The sequence below is a fragment of the Didymosphaeria variabile genome (assembly GCF_027946475.1).
Source record: "Didymosphaeria variabile strain IMI 356815 chromosome Unknown scaffold_4, whole genome shotgun sequence".
Classification (NCBI taxonomy): Eukaryota; Fungi; Ascomycota; class Dothideomycetes; order Pleosporales; family Didymosphaeriaceae; genus Didymosphaeria; species Didymosphaeria variabile.
Window position 1 is genome coordinate 268,173 of NW_026611623.1, and position 16,969 is coordinate 285,141.

Here is a 16,969-nt window from a genome sequence, read left to right on the forward strand (position 1 = left end):
ACTTTTCACATTAGGGGTTGTTGGGGTCCATGTCTCCCAGCTCTGGCTCCTCTGGTTCATCGGGCTCATCGGGCTCATCAGGCTCCTCGGGCTCATCGGGCTCGATAGGCTTCGGAATGTCCTCGGGCTTGGTCGGGCCGTGCGGGTTATCGGGATCCTTGGGATCGTAGTAGTCAGGCGGGTGTGGCTCCTTGGGGTTCGGGTCGCAGTAGTAGCCCTGGCACTCCTCGCCACCGCAATGGTCCTCGGCCTCGCACTCGGGCTCGCTCGGGCCGTCGTGCCAGTCGATGTTCTGGCCGGGCCCGTTGCCACCGGGGACTAGCGGGCAACTGCCACCGTCGTCCTGTCGCTTCGTCGGGTTGCCGTTCTGGCCTCCTTGACAAGGCGTCACCGGCTGGCCGGGATTGGACGGCTCATCTTTCAACTCGGCATCGATATTGGGGCACACCTTGTGCCACTCCTCCTTGGAATCAGAGTCGCGCAGACACGAGTGCTCGCCGACTTGGCCGTTCCAGATGATGGGATTACGACCCGTGGGGTCGACCGAGTGTCCGTGCACGGCGAAGCGTCGGTGAAAGAGCTGGATGAGCTTCTTGACGTTGGCCGTCTTGTCCAGCTGGGACTTCCACTTGGACGGCACGCTGCGGAAGTAGTTGGCCAGAGCGGCGACCTGCGGAGCGGCTACAAAGAAGAAGTTAGCAAACTCAGGGTACTCGATTCTGTATTTCAAAGTTGGCAGAATTGTTGACTTACCATAGGAGGTGCCATCACAAGGTCTGTAAGGGGTTTGTTCCAGGAACGGGTCACCCGGGCAAGCGATATCGTTGCCAGGCGCAAAGGTGGTAATGTACGTGCCGAACTGAGCGAAGATGGCTCTCTGCGTCTTCCAGTCGGCGGCGCTTACCACCACCATGTTGGCAAGACCGCCGTACTTGTCGTTGGGGTCGGCGAACTTGGCCGGATATCTGCTGATCTCAATGCCCTCGGTCTGCGCGTGATTGTTGGCCGACGCCACAATCAAGACGCCTTCGCTGTCAAGCTTGACGAGTAGACTCTCTACACGCAGCAAGAAATTCGTCAGCATGGTCAATCAATTGATGAATGACGAGGGGAAAAGAAGAAGAAGACGAACAAAAAAAAAAGATGGGGGTGGGGGGTCTGCTTACGAAATGAAAGGAGAAAGATGTCGCTCATGGAGTCCTTTACCCAAGAGAAGCTCATATTGAGGACGGCCTTGCCCTTGCGGCCTTTGCTTCTGATGTCGTCGAGCGCGTCTATGAGCTGGGCTATAAGTTGCTCCTTGGGGTAGACCTGCCACTCAGGTACCTTTTTGTTCTTGGGCACATTCGAGGTCACCATGACCACGGTGCACGACGGGCAGATGCCGAGCTTGTTGCCGAGGATCTGTGCTGCCACGCCAGAACCGTGCTTATAGCTGGGGGTGTATTTAGCCTGGGGCCCGAAGTTGCTGCCCGAGTTGAGGTACTCGAACTTCCTTTCCAGGAACTCCTACAAAACACTCATGTATTAACATCAAGCTTTGGCTAAGATTGTGGACGCAAGGGGCAAGACAAGGAGGAGGAAACTTACGGGATGACTTGTCCAAACGCCTTCATCGTGAATAACATACACATACGTATCGCTTGCGTCGGCAGTGTCGTAGTTGTACGTATATTTCTCGTTGTTAGGGGCGGCCGGATCGAAGCTATTGCTGCCGGGAGACCCCCAGATGCTATTCTTGGGCAGTGACACTTGCGATGGGCCCCAGAACTCTGTGTCTCGAACGTGATACTGGTCCGCTCGCAGCTCGTTCCAGTGTGTCTGTTGGGCAATCGTGTCGTTAAGCAGGTTGGCATCGGCGTCTGGGTCGCCATCAACATCGACGAGTGAGTCGACTAGCACGGCATGCGGCACTGTGTCGATGATGTCGTTAGGCACCTTGCCACCGGGAGAGCTGTCTAGGTCTACCCATTCCTCATCGACACCCCTCCTCATCCACGGCAGTCCCTACGTTGTTGTTGTACTCCTCATAGTAGTATGCGAAGCGGACGTCGGCCTAGACAGACACGGGCAGTCAGTCAGCGCTTCCACCATCATCATCAAGACCACAAACGAAGACAAATCAGGAAAACTTACAGATGCTCGCAGCTCGGCCATCGTGTCCACACCGAGGTACGGGATCCAGTAAAAGGCCGTCCAGTCCTCCGAGTCCAAACCCACGGGCACCGCGTCGCTGTATGCCGAGAGGATCTGGGGGATGTTGCCGACGTTCTCTGGGTCTCGCGGATACACAATCGCCGGAGCTGGGCAGCCAGGCTTCTGCGGGTCGTACGTGTCAGGGTTATCGGTGGGCTCGCAGGTGCCCGACGTCACCGTCTTGATAGCCTCTACATCGGTCAAGTGGCAGCCGTAGATGGTGTCGCAGCCCGAAGTTGTCTTGGTGATCGTCGACGTGCTGGTACCTACCAGAGTCTCCGACTTGGTGATAGTGGTTGAGCAGAACTCGGCCGACTCGGTCTCACAGGTGGCTCGTCCGGATACTCCATCGTGCCATCTGGATGGATGCTGTTTTCGTGTCTGGTCAGTAGCTGCTGGCTGCAAACAGGTACAATTGCGGAGGGAGATCAAAGACTTACGTGATCTTGGGCCATGGAGGCATGGGAGGCTTGATAGTGAATTGAGGACCCGGACCAGAACCTGGTGGCGGGCCAGGGCCGATGATGTCCGGAGGCGGAAAGCCTTCTAGGTAGACGCCACGCGGGAGTGTCCATCTAAGGAACTTGATCTTGGAAGTGCAAATGTTGAAAAACCACAGTTTGCAGGACGTTTTTACGATGACACCGCCGCCATGGTCGTCATCGTCATCGTCATCATCATTGTCCTCCTTAGGCTCGACGATGTAGGGCGGATACGTGCTCCAAGTAGGTAACGTCGTGACGGGAGGATCGGTCTCTTCTGGTGCTGCGGTCGTCGTGATAGGGTCTGGGACCGAAGCCCAATCGTCGTCGTCGTCATCATCGTCATCGTCGCCATCGTTGTCCGCTGGCGGCCCGTTGGTGATGGAAGGCCAAGCAGGGAGCGTGAGCACACGAGTAGTAGACCCCTTGTTGCCGTCGGACAGCGTCACCGTGACGGGAGGAACAGGCACGCTGACCTCGACCCAGAGCGAGCTGGTCTCCTCGTTCCTGCTGATATTGACGTTGGAGTAGGAGATTTCGTTGGTGGTGACGGTCAAGAGGTTGAGAGTGAGCGTCGTAGTTGTCGTGACAAGCTTTGTAACCTCGTTGGTGACTGTTGTGCTGCCATATAGCAACGAAGTCGTGTACTTGCCCATGGTGATGGTCGTCGACGAAGGCAGCTGGCTGGGTGGGAAGACCAGAATGCAAGGCGCATCACAGTATGCCTGGGGCTCTTGCCAGACAATGGGATCCAGGTAGACGACCTGGCCGCTGTTGGCCTTGGTGCCCTCGCCTTGGAGATCGATGGCCCAGTCTGTCGTGCCGCCAAAGTTGAGGTCCTTGTATTCTCCAGCGCGACGTTTCTTGGTCTCGTCGGTCATGTAGGCCACCCACTCGACTCTATCGTAGACGAGATAGTCGGAGTCGGAGTCTTTGTCGTACCACTTCTTCATGGCACCGCCCTGTTTGATGATTTCGTTGATCTCAAAGTTGGAGATGTAGCCGCCCGTGTCTGTGCATTTACCCTTCTTGGCTGGGGAGTCGTTCCGAGCACCCTCAAAGGTACCTAATTACCTTCTGGCTACAATAACTAAGGCAACGCATCAACGCAGACTACCTTATTGGCTACAATAACTAAGGCAACGCATCAACGCATACTATCGCCAAGACCTACGGCATCACTCGCGCTCAGTTCGTCAGCTACAACCCGTCCGTCGGCGACACCTGTTCGGGCATGTGGGCTAATGTCTACGTCTGCGTTAGCGTCATCGGCAGCGAGCCTTCGACCACGACGACCCAGGCACTCACCACCACCGGCAACGGCATCGCCACGCCCTCGCCTACGCAGCCCGAGATGATCACCGACTGCAACAAGTTCTACTTTGTCAAGTCAGGTGACACCTGCGCCTCAATTGCCTCAGCCAACAACCTCAGCCAGACGCAGTTCCGTAACTACAACCCCTCAGTCGGCACTGACTGCAAGGGCCTCTGGCTCGACGCCTACGTGTGCGTCGGACGCATCGGCACCACCCCCACCCCGACCACCACTATGCAGACGACCACGACGAAGGCTGGCAACGGTGTTACCACCCCCACGCCCACTCAAGACGGCATGGTCACAAACTGTAACAAGTTCCATTTCGTCAGCACAACAACCACCTGCCAGTCCATCCTCGACACGTACAAAATCACGCTTGCCCAGTTCACCAAGTGGAACCCTGGCGCTGGAAGCGGCTGCAACAGCCTCTGGGGCAACACGTATGCCTGTGTGGGTGTCATTAGTTAAGCGTAGAAACGTGCTTGGTGACTTACTCGTCGATGACTCCATGAACACATACACATGGAGCCACTGATGAAGAAACTTCATCAACATATGCATACATTACCTAATTTATATACCTAATACAGAGTCGAGAGCTTCAATACATAGCCTATCTAACCGCTTCATACACACGACTTTCGCGCTGTCTCCGACTAACCACGACCGAGGAGGTAAACCCTGGCCGGATGGAAATTCTCGTCCCATATAGCTTTGAAGCTACAGGACCATCCTAAAGGCGGGGTCCCGATCGTCACCGTAGCCCACGTATCTAGTGTATTTCCCTCTTGCTTTGTCTCTGTTGATCTTCGCGCAGTAAAGCACGTTTGCCAAGATGCTATCTCCAAATCAGCCAAAAGAGCTTCCTGGATGGAAGAGAAACTTACGAAAACCAACCGGCCGTCAACAAAGCCAGAACTATGGTGTGGCCCTTGCGATACTCTGGACCTTCGAGGTTGGGATAAATGAAGCTAGCAAGGATACCTCCACAGTTGGCTATTGCCAATTGAAGAGCTGCGGCAGTCGCTCTCTTGTAGTGGCCTGCAGAGTTGTTGGCGAGCCAAGTGAGAACAGGTGGAACGCTGCTGTAGATCCCCGTGGCCATCATGAAGGTCATTCCATACTTGACTCCGGGGTAATCGTCGCCGATGTTAGCGATTACAGCATAGCCTATTATAGCGATGGGCATGGTGAACAGCATCATGCAGCCTCGGAGTTTCAGTCGATCAGACAAGAATGCGACGCCGACTGAGATAGTAAGTGGGAAATGCTGCAGTTTACAGAACCGGAAACCTTACGAGTGGTACAGGCCGCAATGCTGTAAGGAATTGCCGACCACAGCTGGGCATCGTTTGCTGTATATCCGATGCCAGCGAGGATGGTCGGAAGCTGGACTCGTCAGCACGTAGCCTCAACATTTAAGGTGGGAATCTGCATTGAACTTACGAAGAGACCGAATGAATATATTCCCGTAAGGAGGCCAAAGTAGGCGCTCGCCGAGAGCCACGTCTGAGGGCTGAACGCAGCTCTGCGGACTTCGGACCATGCGAACCTCTCCTCTCTGAGTAATTGAGTCAATCAGCAATTAGGACTCAATAAATGGGCGCTGGCCGTGGTTCGTACATTTCTTTGTTACCAGTGCCGTGCTCCACTCCTATCAATCGCTGGAGAGCGACAGCACGCTCTTCCTCCCGCAAGAATCTTGCCGTGGCGATATCGTTGGGAAGAACGAGGAAGACAGTGATTCCGACTGACATAGTCTAGTTTGGATTAGATATGCTAGTCAATGATAGACATAGACGGAAAAACAGTGTCTACTCACGAAGAGACCCTCAATGACAAAGATCCAGCGCCAAGCAGACAGACCGCCCCGGTCTCCAGTCTCGGCCACTGCGCGAGCCAGAAGCCCTGATCGTAGTTAGGACGGGAAGCTCTGGAATTGTTCGACTGCTTACCTCCAAAGGCACTGGAGAGGGAGGTGGCGGTGTACAGAATCCCGATTCTCAGAGCAAGTTCGGATCGAGTGTAGATGGTGGAAAGATAGAGGACCTTTCACCAGGATAACAAAGTCAGTGGTACACCACAGACGAGGAAGAAAATTCCAACCTACCATGCCGGGAAACAGGCCGCCCTCAGCCAGGCCAAGAATCGCACGGAGACTGACAAACTGGGCGAAGTTGTGGATGAATCCAATACACATGCATATAAAGCCCCACAGGAAGGCCATGAGGCCGATCCATATCCTTGGGGTGATCTTCTTCAAAAGCAAATTACTTGGTATCTCCCTTTGCGTAGTCACGATAAGCATCTATCACCAGGCTTACAGACATGAACGTATCTTACCCTGCAATATAGAGAGGGTAGAAAGCCGTCAACCCCTGGTTGAATTGGGCATTGGTCATACCAAGGTCATTTTCTAGGTGATACAACTTTGCGTTGCCGACATTGGTACGGTCCAAGAACGAGCATAGGACGAGGAGGACGAAGAGTGGTAAGATTCTAATGACACTATCAGCATCGCGGATTCGTAGGACACGTTACGCAATCATGCACCTGGTATCCAGTTTCCACAGGAGCTTCTGCATCGAGATGTGAAGCTCATGGGCCTCTCGTGAAACATCACTTGTGATGGCCCCATCATCTTGATCTTTTGAGAAGTAGTCGGCTTGCATCGACCTGCCTTCCTTCTCTTCAGATACTGCTATGGGCGACATAGTTGTTGTGTCTTGCAGGACTGCCATTCAACCGTCTTTGGTCAGCCAATGTCAAGCAGCGAGTCGTTTGTGCAACGTCAGGGGAACTGAAGGGTTGAAATCGAGAGCGCTAACAGACCTGGAGCTGAAGCAGGCCAAGCTGGTTCCTTTTCTACGACTCTTGGAGTCGTCTTTGGGTCGAACCGGCAGAAGCGCAAGCAGACATCTGCCGCATGTGCTATGGGGATCTCCGAAATCAGAGTGCCATGCATGTTTGATGACAACAGTACGCGGGACCGCCAGCTCACCGATAATGACAGCATAACGATAAGCAGGTACAAATCAGCCCAAGCTTGATATGTTCACATTCTTGGATGCCTCTGAAGACAATAAAGTTCTCTATATCCTATACTAGCTACAGACTTTGTTCTGTAGGGTGGAAGTGGTTAGTGCAGAGTACCGCTGCCTAGCTGCACTCTTGCTACTTACCTAGGTATGGAGTAGTAAGTAGGAGCATTGATTGTTGAGCTGTCAGGCCCCTTCGAAGTACTCGCGCTGGACCCGAGTACCTGTCATCAATGCTGTCGCCAGAACATGCCTGACGCTCCCCTAGGTGGGGCTTGCACTGTGCAAGCTATTCTCACAACATCCTTTGCAGAGTTGCTTCCAACGATGGAGATACGGTCGGAGGCGAAGACATTGGGGGAGTGGGGGTGGAAAGTGTAATTGCGAACTGTTTGTACCTGTACCTGATATGAGTTCCCGTCCATTTAGTGGCCTATTGGCGCTGCACACAGTATGTCAAGCCCCGGCTATTTGTGGGAAGGATATCTGGAGTGAACCTATAGAATAGCTCCGGTTCAAATGCGCTGTTGCTTGATTCATTATTACCCTTTTCTTTTCACGCCTGTTTGCGTGCCACCAACACGCTTCCCCGAGATCCCCGTCATGGAAAGATCCATGGTATCGCAGAAAGCATCCATTCGGCATGGCGTTATAAGGGTGTGGCCATGCTTATTGCATAGCGAAGATGGACCCGCGTCGCTTCTGAGTATGGCAAAGCGGGGTGTTACAGGGGCTGTCAGGTAGCGTATTCCACAGTCCAATCCCCTCCGACCAAATTCATATATGTGATGCTTATGTCTCTACACTAGCTTGTCTGGTTGGTCCGATCATGTCGGTACCTCACGAATGCGGTTGCTTGGTAGAGCGTGTCGAGATAATGGCTTGGATGGTTGGCCTGCGCCGTTTAGACACCATCATTCAGCGTTCGGAATTCGCATGGTATACACCATGGTCAGGATATCGGCGCCCTCCAGAAGTTCCTTCCTCACCTTCATATGGCTCTGGATACTGTTTTTGCAATCAAAACCCTACAGATCATTGTCACCAAACCATGATATAATTGGACCAAAGAACATGAGCTCACGTGCTATGTCGCTGGTGAAGAGAATAGTCAAGGTTGTTGCCAAGCTGGCCTACGTCCAGATCACTACGGAGCCACGCAAAAGAGACAAGTTTGTAGGAGCTGTAGTATGCCATACCTGCACCTGTCATCAGGCGCGCATGCACCGTGCAATACGATACGCAAAACGGGGTATGCGCAAGGCAAGACACCATCTATATACAACCAACCAACTCTCCTCACGTCACCCCAACCACAATGTCACAGCGACAACACTGCAAGTCCTCTACCCAACATTCCCGGAGACCTTGCCCTCAACAATCCCCCCTCGAGCTCTGCTGACTGCTCCTGCCACCCTCACTCGAGGCCTTCCCCCTCGCTCACGCCGGAGCTACCCAGACCAGGAGAGAGCCCAGCTTGAGGCGCATGCTTGATCTCCTTCCGCCCGTTCGCCTTGTAGTACAGCACGACGTCTCCGCCGCCACGCCAGACGTGCGCGCGGATCGAAGCAAGTGTCATTGTGGGGGCGATGAGCTATTGAATATGTTAGCACGCGTACCCTCGTAGTGTAAAACGGCATACCTGATTTTGGCAATAAAGCTCCAAATACTCCTCAGGCCTGAGGTCCCCGCCCTCCTCCTCCTTGCTCGACGCCGGCTCGATGCGTTCAGCGACGTACGACAGGATCTTACGCGCACGCAGCATACGATTCGCGTTGAGGCGGTTGTTGCTTTGAGCAGTATTAGCGTTGCGAACTACTTTGTCAGGAGGGGGGAGCAGGGGGGGGTACCCGTCGGATGAGATGCTGGGGAGGAGCGCTTGGTAGGGCTCGAGGATGAAGGAGACTTTGACGATGTCCTTGAGAGGGATTTGGTTCTGATGAGGTTGTCAGCGATCGCGTCGCGGAATAGGTATAGAAGAGGGGGGCCAGGAAAGCGTACCCGAAGGAGAACGTCGGCGAGCCAAACAGGAGCGCACTTCTCGATGAGGTCGGCTTGCTGGCCCAAGGAGCCGACCTTGCCTTCGAACAGATCAGCGACCCCGCCGCTATCGGGGCGATCTTCTTGGATTAGGATGGTCGTGTTAGCTGGCGGTTTCAGTACGGGAGTCTCGTTCGGTAGGCTAGGCGCAATCTGCGTGTCCAGCTTCTGAGCGCCTAGATTGGTCTGTTCTTCGTATGTCTGGCGGATCTTCTGCAGAGCTCCGAAGAAGTTGTCTTCGATGACCTTTTCGTCGGTCTTTGTGGAATGGGAATCGCTGTCTTCTGACTTCTCGTCGGTAGCCGCTGGCTTCGGTGCTTCGGGTTTCTCGGTGTTTGAGGCAAACTTCTTCATGTTCAGAGACATGCCGAACTTTTTGCCAAAGAGGCCCTTGCTCTTCTTTTGCGTTTGGGCGTCCTCTGCCGGTGACTGAGGTGCGTTCTCTTCTGATCCTTCTGTGGAGCTGTTTTCCTTCTTGTTTCCATTGCCGTTGCCATTGCCATTAGTAGCGGGCGATCGCGAGAAATAATCAGGCTGATCTTGCGTAGAGCTTCGCTGAGTGGCAGTTTTCTCCAGCTGGGAGCCCTCTTCCGTTGTAGGAGTAAGAAGCTGGTTATAATGTGAGCCTTTGCCCGCGCTCGACGGAGGAATACCGGGTGTAGCTTGGCCAATGTGTAGACCTGGAGTTGTGACAGGTAGGTGGAAGCCGTTCGGAGCTCGGATGGTGGAGCCCGATGCAGGCCCGGACGTGGCGTCCTTCCAACCATTGATGTTATTATCTGGCAACTGGATGCTTTTGGGGGGATTTGCGCGGCTCGCCACACCCGCCAGAAGTTTTTCTCTGAAAGTGGAATCGCGCTTTATCTCCTCATCGACGAGGTTCGCGAATAGGTATCGTAATACCCACTTGCCAAGATTTACTGCACGTCATTAGCACAGATACCTCAGTCGTTATAGGAGAAGCTTACTTCGCTGGTCTTCTCTAAAGTCAATGTTCTCTGGGAGTTGAAGTTCGTCGGCATACATTTCCGCATCGAAACAATAATTTTCTTCCAAAACACAGGTCAAGCTGCCTATTCGTGTATCAACGGCACACCAATGAGCAACAGTTTCGCGAGTGTTCACTTCAGGTACGACGTCTTCCAAGTGGCGTTTGCCGAATGACTTTAGAGGAATGCACTGCGGTAATATTAGTCATATGGTACTGTCCGAGTGGTTGAAAACGTACAGCGAGCAGATCCCAAAGAATAACTTCGCCAGCGGTATCTAGGGTAAGCACTCTCCTCCGGTCGTTGAGTAGATGATGCTTGATTAGCCCGTTTTGTCCTTCTATCGAAAAATCAGGCAAATCTCTGCAGGGAATAATAACGCCATGATCTGGTGCCACTAAGACCTCCGCAGGCTTGCGTGCGCTAGTGACTGAATACAATGTGGAGGCATCAGAGTCCTTGGAGAACAATTGTGGAAATGGCGCAGTATTCGACATGCGCAATAAAGCTTTGAATGGTATCTTTGGTGTGGCTCCGTTCGTCGGAGGCGTCGATGCGGGCGGGGAAGGGTAGCGAGATCGTGTCGTGGCAATGCTAGATCTATGCATCTTGTAAGTATCCGGGAGCATGATCTCGGCCGCTGTCTCTACGTCGTTCCACCGGTTGATACTTGAGCTGGATGTTGCTGTCCACACGTAGTCACCAGCCGCGACCACCTTGTTAACACCTTCATGCTCCTGCAACACTGCTACCGAAATGCCCTCGTCCATCTCAGGACAATTGCGGACGTCGCTTTTGGCCACAATGCCTGAACGATCGGCAGAGTAGAAGACCTTCAGCTGCGGGTCGTCCGAAAAGAGTGACCACACACTGTCGTTGTGCATGGTGAGCGTGTACATGCACCGACCCGCCGTCATGGACCACACTTTGACAGTCTGGTCTGACGAGGCCGTGAGGATAGTGTCGCCATCCTGCGTGATCAGGACGTCCCGCACGTTGTCTGTATGTCCCACGAACTTGGTTATGCGCTTGCCAGTCCGCGAGTCCCAGATGCGCACGATGCTCTCCGGCCCGCCGCTTGCGACGATGGAGGGGCTGCATGCGAGCGCATAGACAGAACCTTTGGCAACGTTCTCGTCGTCTCCTACTGCAATCTGAAGTTTCTGACCTGCGCCGTTCAAGTCCCACAAACTGATTTTGTGATCGAGCCCACCGGAGGCCACCCAATTTTCGTGAGGGCCGGGTGAAGCCACGCGTTTGACATAGTCGGTGTGAAGACCAATTGTTTGCGGCGGCTGGAAGTCTGTGGCAGCGGGTCGCCAAACCTTGACGGTAATATCGGAGGAGGCAGATACGAGGGCCTGACTGTTCTGGGCGAGGACGAGGTCGTTGATCCAGTGGGTGTGTGCCTGCGCCTGTTGGCGGAACTGGGTCGGCGGCGGCTTGTAATGTGGCGCGCTCGAGTCGGCGAAGGGGTCTCTGTCGTCGCTATCTCTGTGTTTAAGGTCGAGGTGCAGGTCCCAGGCGCATATCACGCCGTCGCGGCCTCCCGAGTAACTGTGCCGCGTCAGTGGGATAGTGACGCAGTGCAGCGAGGATGCTCACAGGATGGAGTCTACAGGGTCGACGGCGAGGCCATTGACACCCAGTCTGTGGCCTCCTGCCGAGTTCGCGAGCGGCAGCACTGCAGCGGTTGGTTAGCTGTCTCGAAGCATTACGTAGGCCGGAGTGCGTCAAGGGCACGCAAGGGAGCACCCACCATAAGAGATGCGCTTCCGCGCGTTGCGCCCCATGCCCGCGGATTATCGAGGGGACATGCGGTGCAATGTGTGTGGAATCGTTCGAGCGCCGTTCTCAGTGGGTGAGCAGAGTAGTCCAGCAGTGAGTCGGGTTGTGCCGGCGGAAGGACGTCGCGATGAATCGCAAGGCAGTCCGCCGCATATCCCTGTCCTAGCAGCCCGCAGCAGCTCTCCCCAGCCGGTCGGTTGCCGCTAAGCAATACCAATGCGCGCGGAGACGCAGTGCGTCCGGTGCACGCACAATCAAACCGCTGCTCGGCTCGCACCTCAGCGCAGACCAAGTGGAGGGCGCGCAGCGCTACGTCAACGTGCGTTCCAAGACAAGAGAGACGTTGACAAGCAGCGCAAGCCCTGCTGCGGAAGCTTGTGCGACGAGCCCGCAGCTGCCACTGCTCCGAGAACGTGGACCCCACGTTCGCCAGCGTTCTGCGGGGTCAGGCACACGCGCATGACCACCCAACCACGGCGCCTGACACGATGGGAAGGCGGCTATGTTGGACTGTGACCTGTTCTCTATACACATGGGGTTGGATGCATACCGCATCCTTGGTATTCGGGCCCGCTACTGGCCTGACGCCATACTAACTACACCTGCTTGCTGACCCCGCCGACGCCGTCAATCCATGTCCCATAGCCTTTCCGTAGATAACAAATTATACAAAACAGTATCGAAACAGTCCGTTCCTAGTGCACTCCGTTGACAGATGCTTGCAGGCCCTCCAGCTCGTCTCTCCGCGTCCTGTACAATTCCTGTGTCTCGCGTTCACGCTTGCTGACGAACGACACCTCGTCGCGCAGCCCTTCCAGTCGCCTAGCCACCGCGGACTGCTCTGAATATTGCATAGTCCTAACCGAGTCCAGCTCCATCTTCGCCTTCTCCAATGCTCGTGATGCCTGTTTGATCTTGTCTCCGAGCAAGGCAGACCGCTTCATGTAACCGCCATGATGCGTTGAGAGTCTCTTCTCGATCTTGTTCGCCTGTTGGGCCGTCTCGATGATCTTGTCCTGGGCGTTGTTGAAGGTTTCGACCATCATCTGGTGCTCGTCGATTTCGTCTTCTTCGTACCCATCAAGGCCTGGTAGCGTAGAGGCTCCGTGCAGATTCGTCCACGCCGTGCCGAACTCTTCGTGGAACATCTTCTTGTCCTTTTCGCTGTTCATCGAGAGCTCTAGGGCAAACTCCATCTTGGCTGCCCTCAAAACCGAGTCACTGAACTTTTCGAGTGGTTTTGCTTTTCCAGACACTTTACCTCCATCAAACTTCTGCACGTCGTTTGCGATCAGAAGCGCCATTTCCGTCTCCACGTCGCGCTCGATCGGATCCGAAATCTCTAGCGCCCTCTTCAGTAATGCGTCAATGTCAACTGTGGACGGTCTCGGCAAGGACTTCTGTACGACCTGTGTCTGTCGAGCGAATTCTGCGCGTTCTGCTGCTTCCTGAGCCTCCCTATTCCGACGGTCACGCTCAGCAGCATCCTCTTCGCTCATCTCGACCTCCATACTGTCTTCCCGCTCCTCGGGCAACTCGAATTCCCAGCTAGTCTCCTTGGGCTTAGGCAAAGCTGAGAGTCTGCCTCGAAGGTCTGATTTCTTTGCATTCTCGCGTAAGCGAATGTCCCGCGGCGTTTGTCCCACAAGCTGCATTCCATCTTCTTGATTCAAATTAAAATTGTCGCGAGGGGTTCGCATCGGCGTCGCTCCAGGCCCCTGATGTGCAGGTGTAGCACCCGCTCCATTTGCTTGACGGAAAGGCGTTGCCAACGGATTCGGGGTCACAGTCTGATGTCGCGTTGCAGAACCTGGCAGTGCAGGCGTGCTATCTTCCACGAGATCTGGGTTATCCCCTCCTAACAATGCTGACTGGGTTTCCGTTCGCAGTCGCGCGTTTCGAACCTCGTTGGCGATGACATCCTCTTCCTTGGGCGCCATGGGTGTACGGATTGGGGTGTTGCCCACAAGTCCGGAGTAATTGCCCACCAAGCCTTCTGTAGCCATGTTGTCGCCGCCGACTCCCGTAATGGCTCTTTCTCCTGTCATTCCCATCTTGATGATGTCCTCCATTTCAGCGTCGCCAACCTGAGGTGAGGGCAGTGCCAAAGCGCGGCGCTTGCTGCTCTGTTCGGCTTCGCGGATTCTCTGGTCCCGAGCTGCCTTTGCATAAGACGCCGCAAGACCCCCAGACTTGTTCTCTTCCTTCTTGCGCTTGTTCCCTCCCTCCTCCAGTTGCTCTGCTTTGCGCTTATTTGCCAATTGTTGTTTTCGCGGATCGAAGGCTTCGCGCTGCTTCTCATTTTGGTCGAGCTCCTCGGTCGTGTCGTAGAAGCCTGCCGGTACCTCGCGTTCGAGTGGCACATCAGCGTTATAATCGATGTGATTGCCCTTCTTCGGTGTGATTTTAATGTTGATTCCACTCGCTTTGAGCTCACGCCTCTTCTGAAGTAATGCGATTCTCCTCGACTCCTCCAATTGTCGCTCGCGAGCTTTCCGTTTGGCCTTTTTCCCGCTCACGTTAGCCAAGCGCGCACGCGCCTCCGAAAGCATCTCCTTGTCTTCTTCGTCCATGTCGATCGCATCGGGGCGAGCTGGTCTGGCTTCCGCATACGCATCAACCTCGCCAGGTCGAAGACGACGGACATCCTCAGCAGTGGGAGCAGCTGACTCTCCACCTTCTGGCCCAGCCAAGCTTAGGTCTCCGGATTCGCGTGACTCTTGTTCGTCGAGGAGCTTCTGGTAGCGTTCAAGACATTGTGTTGCAGTTCTTCCGACAATGGGTGCGATCGTGCGCCATTGCGTAGGGAGCAGCTTAGCCATTGTGAGCAGCTTCTCATCGTCTTCGCGCGACCATTCGGTCTTCTTTATGCTTGGGTCCAGCCATTCGTTCCATCGCGCCTTGCACTGCTTCGCGGTTTTCTTTGCGAGAAGAGAGGCACAGCGGGCCCACTGGTTCAAGCCATACTTTGAGATGGCGGCTTTGAGCACCTCATCTTCGACGTTCGACCACTGTCCCACCTTGGTGACAACCATCCTGAGTAACCTGTATTTCCCTAAGATAGGCGATGCGGACGCGGACTATGTGCAGACTTTCCCCTGGCGCTAAGAGTGTGGTGGGGTGCGGTGGGTTGTCGTGCTCGCGCGGTGCGAAGTTGTCGCGCAGAAGTTCCACGGGAAAAGGCACTAGCGTGGTGAGGCTCCTGCTTATGTAACAGTGGGCAAAAGCGTAGCACTAGAAATCACCGATACGTCACAGCCACAACTTGAACGATCTACAGTGGTTGATAAGAGAACGGTAGCTGCTAATTGACTGCTTATACGCTTACCTCCATCCTGATCAGTTTACCCATTTCAATCCCAACAATCTTCATTCTTTCACCTAGCATAGGCGCGTCTACCAAACCGTTTGCTTAGGGGCTCAGCTGAACGCCTTGCCGCACTTCTAGCGCTCGACAATCCACAATGACTCTTTCACATCATGCGGCTCGGAGAGTCGTCTCGGCAGCACGCTCCCATTGCATCACTAGCACCACCACATCTGTACGACTAGCGCCAACACAACGAGCTGCATCAACAGCTACAACAGAGTCCCAGAAAGCTCATGAAAGTTCTCAACCCGAGTCCTCCAAATCTAGCGACCAGCAACCGAAACCCAAGAAGACACAAGCTGAATTGGACAAAGAACTGCAACTGAAGATGCAAGGTTTATCAGGAGACGGTGGAGAGTCAGGTGTGGAGTATGAGGACGGGCAGCCAGTGTCGATGAAGAGAAGTGTGAAGAACAATATGTTCCGGTACATTTAATCAACAACTACTTTCGGATTGCATGGGCAAGGATATTCGTCTCCGCTCACCGCTCTACGCCCCTTCATTCTCCCCCCAGCCCATCCCTTTCCCTCACTGCCGCATTCTCAAATCCCAACCCCGACTTCGTCCTCACAATTCCAAAAACGCTATGACTGTCCAACTTCCTCCCCCCTCTCATCCCCAAATCTTTTCGCCTCCTCCATCGCTCCCATACTCAACTCTCCAATCTCCAACTTCACCCCTTGCTCCCTCGCAATCCCTAGCCCGATTCCTACATCCTTAATCGCCAGCTCCAGCGCGCTGTTCGGCGCCTGTCCCACGGCAGGCATGTAGCTCCCGGACGTTAGTCGTTTAGATGTGTTCGCTGCGTAGGCACCGAAGTTGGCTTCGATGAGCGACTCGAGGACGGGGGCGGGAAGGCCGGATCTCTCCGCCAGGACGTGAGCTTCCGAGATGAGGTACATGAGGCCAGCGCCGATGAAGTTGCTGGTAGATTTGAGAAGGAGGGCTTTGGAGGGATCGGGGCCGACGGGGATGACGCCGCGGGCGATGACGCCTTGGAGGTAGGGTGTGATTATTTCGACGGCGTGGGGAGAGCCGGCTACGGCGACGAGGAGCTGGCCTGCGCGGGCGGTTGGTGGCGGGCCGAAGACAGGGGCTGCGACGAAGGAGCAATTGTGTGTGGAGAGCTCGGCCGCTATAGAGGCTGTGGTGTCGGGGTGGACGGTGGTTGTGTCTACAAGGGTTTTGCCTGCCAACGACTTGGTGGATATGAATTGGTTGATGACACTCTTAAGGACTTCATCGTTTGTAACCTATGATGCTTCATCAGTCCCGTTGATTTTCGGTGATAGGAGATGGGTGGATTTTACTGAAATGATGATCACATCACATTCTTGGACCAGCTCGTTTATATCCTGACATGGTATACCACCAAGTTCATTCAGCGAATCTCCTTTGGAAAGACTACGGTTTGCGTAGTGGAGTGCAGGTAAGCTCTTTTCTGTAAGATGTTTCTGCAGGTTAGAAGCCATGGCCAGACCCATTGAGCCTAGACCAAACCATCCTAATCGAGGCGTATGGGTAGTGGACATTGTATATGTTTCAGATATAATACTTGGTGGTTCTAGAAACGATGTACACCGGCAATGCTCACGAAATACAGTCATGGATGTACTCAATTTCCCCACTAGCTAGCGGGTAGACACGGTTAAAACCGCTTAGCGCTCAGTCCATTTGAGGTAGGTAGCAATCGCGAAAGTGGAGTCAAAAAGCTAGGGCGATTGACAATGAGGCGTGCGACTGCTTG

At 54.4% G+C, this 16,969-nt stretch overlaps 7 protein-coding genes across 7 annotated transcripts; 1 reads left to right on the forward strand and 6 right to left on the reverse strand.

Annotated features, from left to right (window-relative positions):
- Window positions 1–10: 10 nt before the first annotated feature.
- On the reverse strand, window positions 11–3,782 carry N0V89_004977 (uncharacterized protein; the record flags this gene model as incomplete). The annotated part of the gene is made up of 6 exons (XM_056213757.1): window positions 11–1,056; window positions 1,167–1,509; window positions 1,591–2,007; window positions 2,137–2,554; window positions 2,637–3,706; window positions 3,753–3,782. The coding sequence occupies 6 exons, from the start codon at window positions 3,780–3,782 to the stop codon at window positions 11–13; spliced, it is 3,324 nt and encodes a 1,107-aa protein (XP_056071024.1).
- Window positions 3,783–3,912: 130 nt separating this feature from the next.
- Window positions 3,913–4,464, forward strand: N0V89_004978 (uncharacterized protein; the record flags this gene model as incomplete). Its single annotated transcript, XM_056213758.1, has 1 exon — window positions 3,913–4,464. One exon carries the CDS (start codon window positions 3,913–3,915, stop codon window positions 4,462–4,464), a length of 552 nt encoding a protein of 183 aa, XP_056071025.1.
- A 252-nt stretch (window positions 4,465–4,716) lies between these two features.
- Window positions 4,717–5,753, reverse strand: N0V89_004979 (uncharacterized protein; the record flags this gene model as incomplete). Its single annotated transcript, XM_056213759.1, has 5 exons — window positions 4,717–4,834; window positions 4,884–5,166; window positions 5,295–5,385; window positions 5,443–5,557; window positions 5,620–5,753. 5 exons carry the CDS (start codon window positions 5,751–5,753, stop codon window positions 4,717–4,719), a joined length of 741 nt encoding a protein of 246 aa, XP_056071026.1.
- Window positions 5,754–6,335: 582 nt separating this feature from the next.
- Window positions 6,336–6,710, reverse strand: N0V89_004980 (uncharacterized protein; the record flags this gene model as incomplete). Its single annotated transcript, XM_056213760.1, has 2 exons — window positions 6,336–6,495; window positions 6,550–6,710. The coding sequence occupies 2 exons, from the start codon at window positions 6,708–6,710 to the stop codon at window positions 6,336–6,338; spliced, it is 321 nt and encodes a 106-aa protein (XP_056071027.1).
- A 1,741-nt stretch (window positions 6,711–8,451) lies between these two features.
- Window positions 8,452–11,856, reverse strand: N0V89_004981 (uncharacterized protein; the record flags this gene model as incomplete). Its single annotated transcript, XM_056213761.1, has 7 exons — window positions 8,452–8,628; window positions 8,677–8,970; window positions 9,036–9,994; window positions 10,043–10,253; window positions 10,303–11,620; window positions 11,669–11,747; window positions 11,823–11,856. The coding sequence occupies 7 exons, from the start codon at window positions 11,854–11,856 to the stop codon at window positions 8,452–8,454; spliced, it is 3,072 nt and encodes a 1,023-aa protein (XP_056071028.1).
- A 690-nt stretch (window positions 11,857–12,546) lies between these two features.
- On the reverse strand, window positions 12,547–14,886 carry CEF1 (Pre-mRNA-splicing factor cef1; the record flags this gene model as incomplete). The annotated part of the gene is made up of 1 exon (XM_056213762.1): window positions 12,547–14,886. One exon carries the CDS (start codon window positions 14,884–14,886, stop codon window positions 12,547–12,549), a length of 2,340 nt encoding a protein of 779 aa, XP_056071029.1.
- Window positions 14,887–15,806: 920 nt separating this feature from the next.
- N0V89_004983 (uncharacterized protein) lies at window positions 15,807–16,829 on the reverse strand (the record flags this gene model as incomplete). Its single annotated transcript, XM_056213763.1, has 2 exons — window positions 15,807–16,475; window positions 16,824–16,829. The coding sequence occupies 2 exons, from the start codon at window positions 16,827–16,829 to the stop codon at window positions 15,807–15,809; spliced, it is 675 nt and encodes a 224-aa protein (XP_056071030.1).
- Window positions 16,830–16,969: the final 140 nt, after the last annotated feature.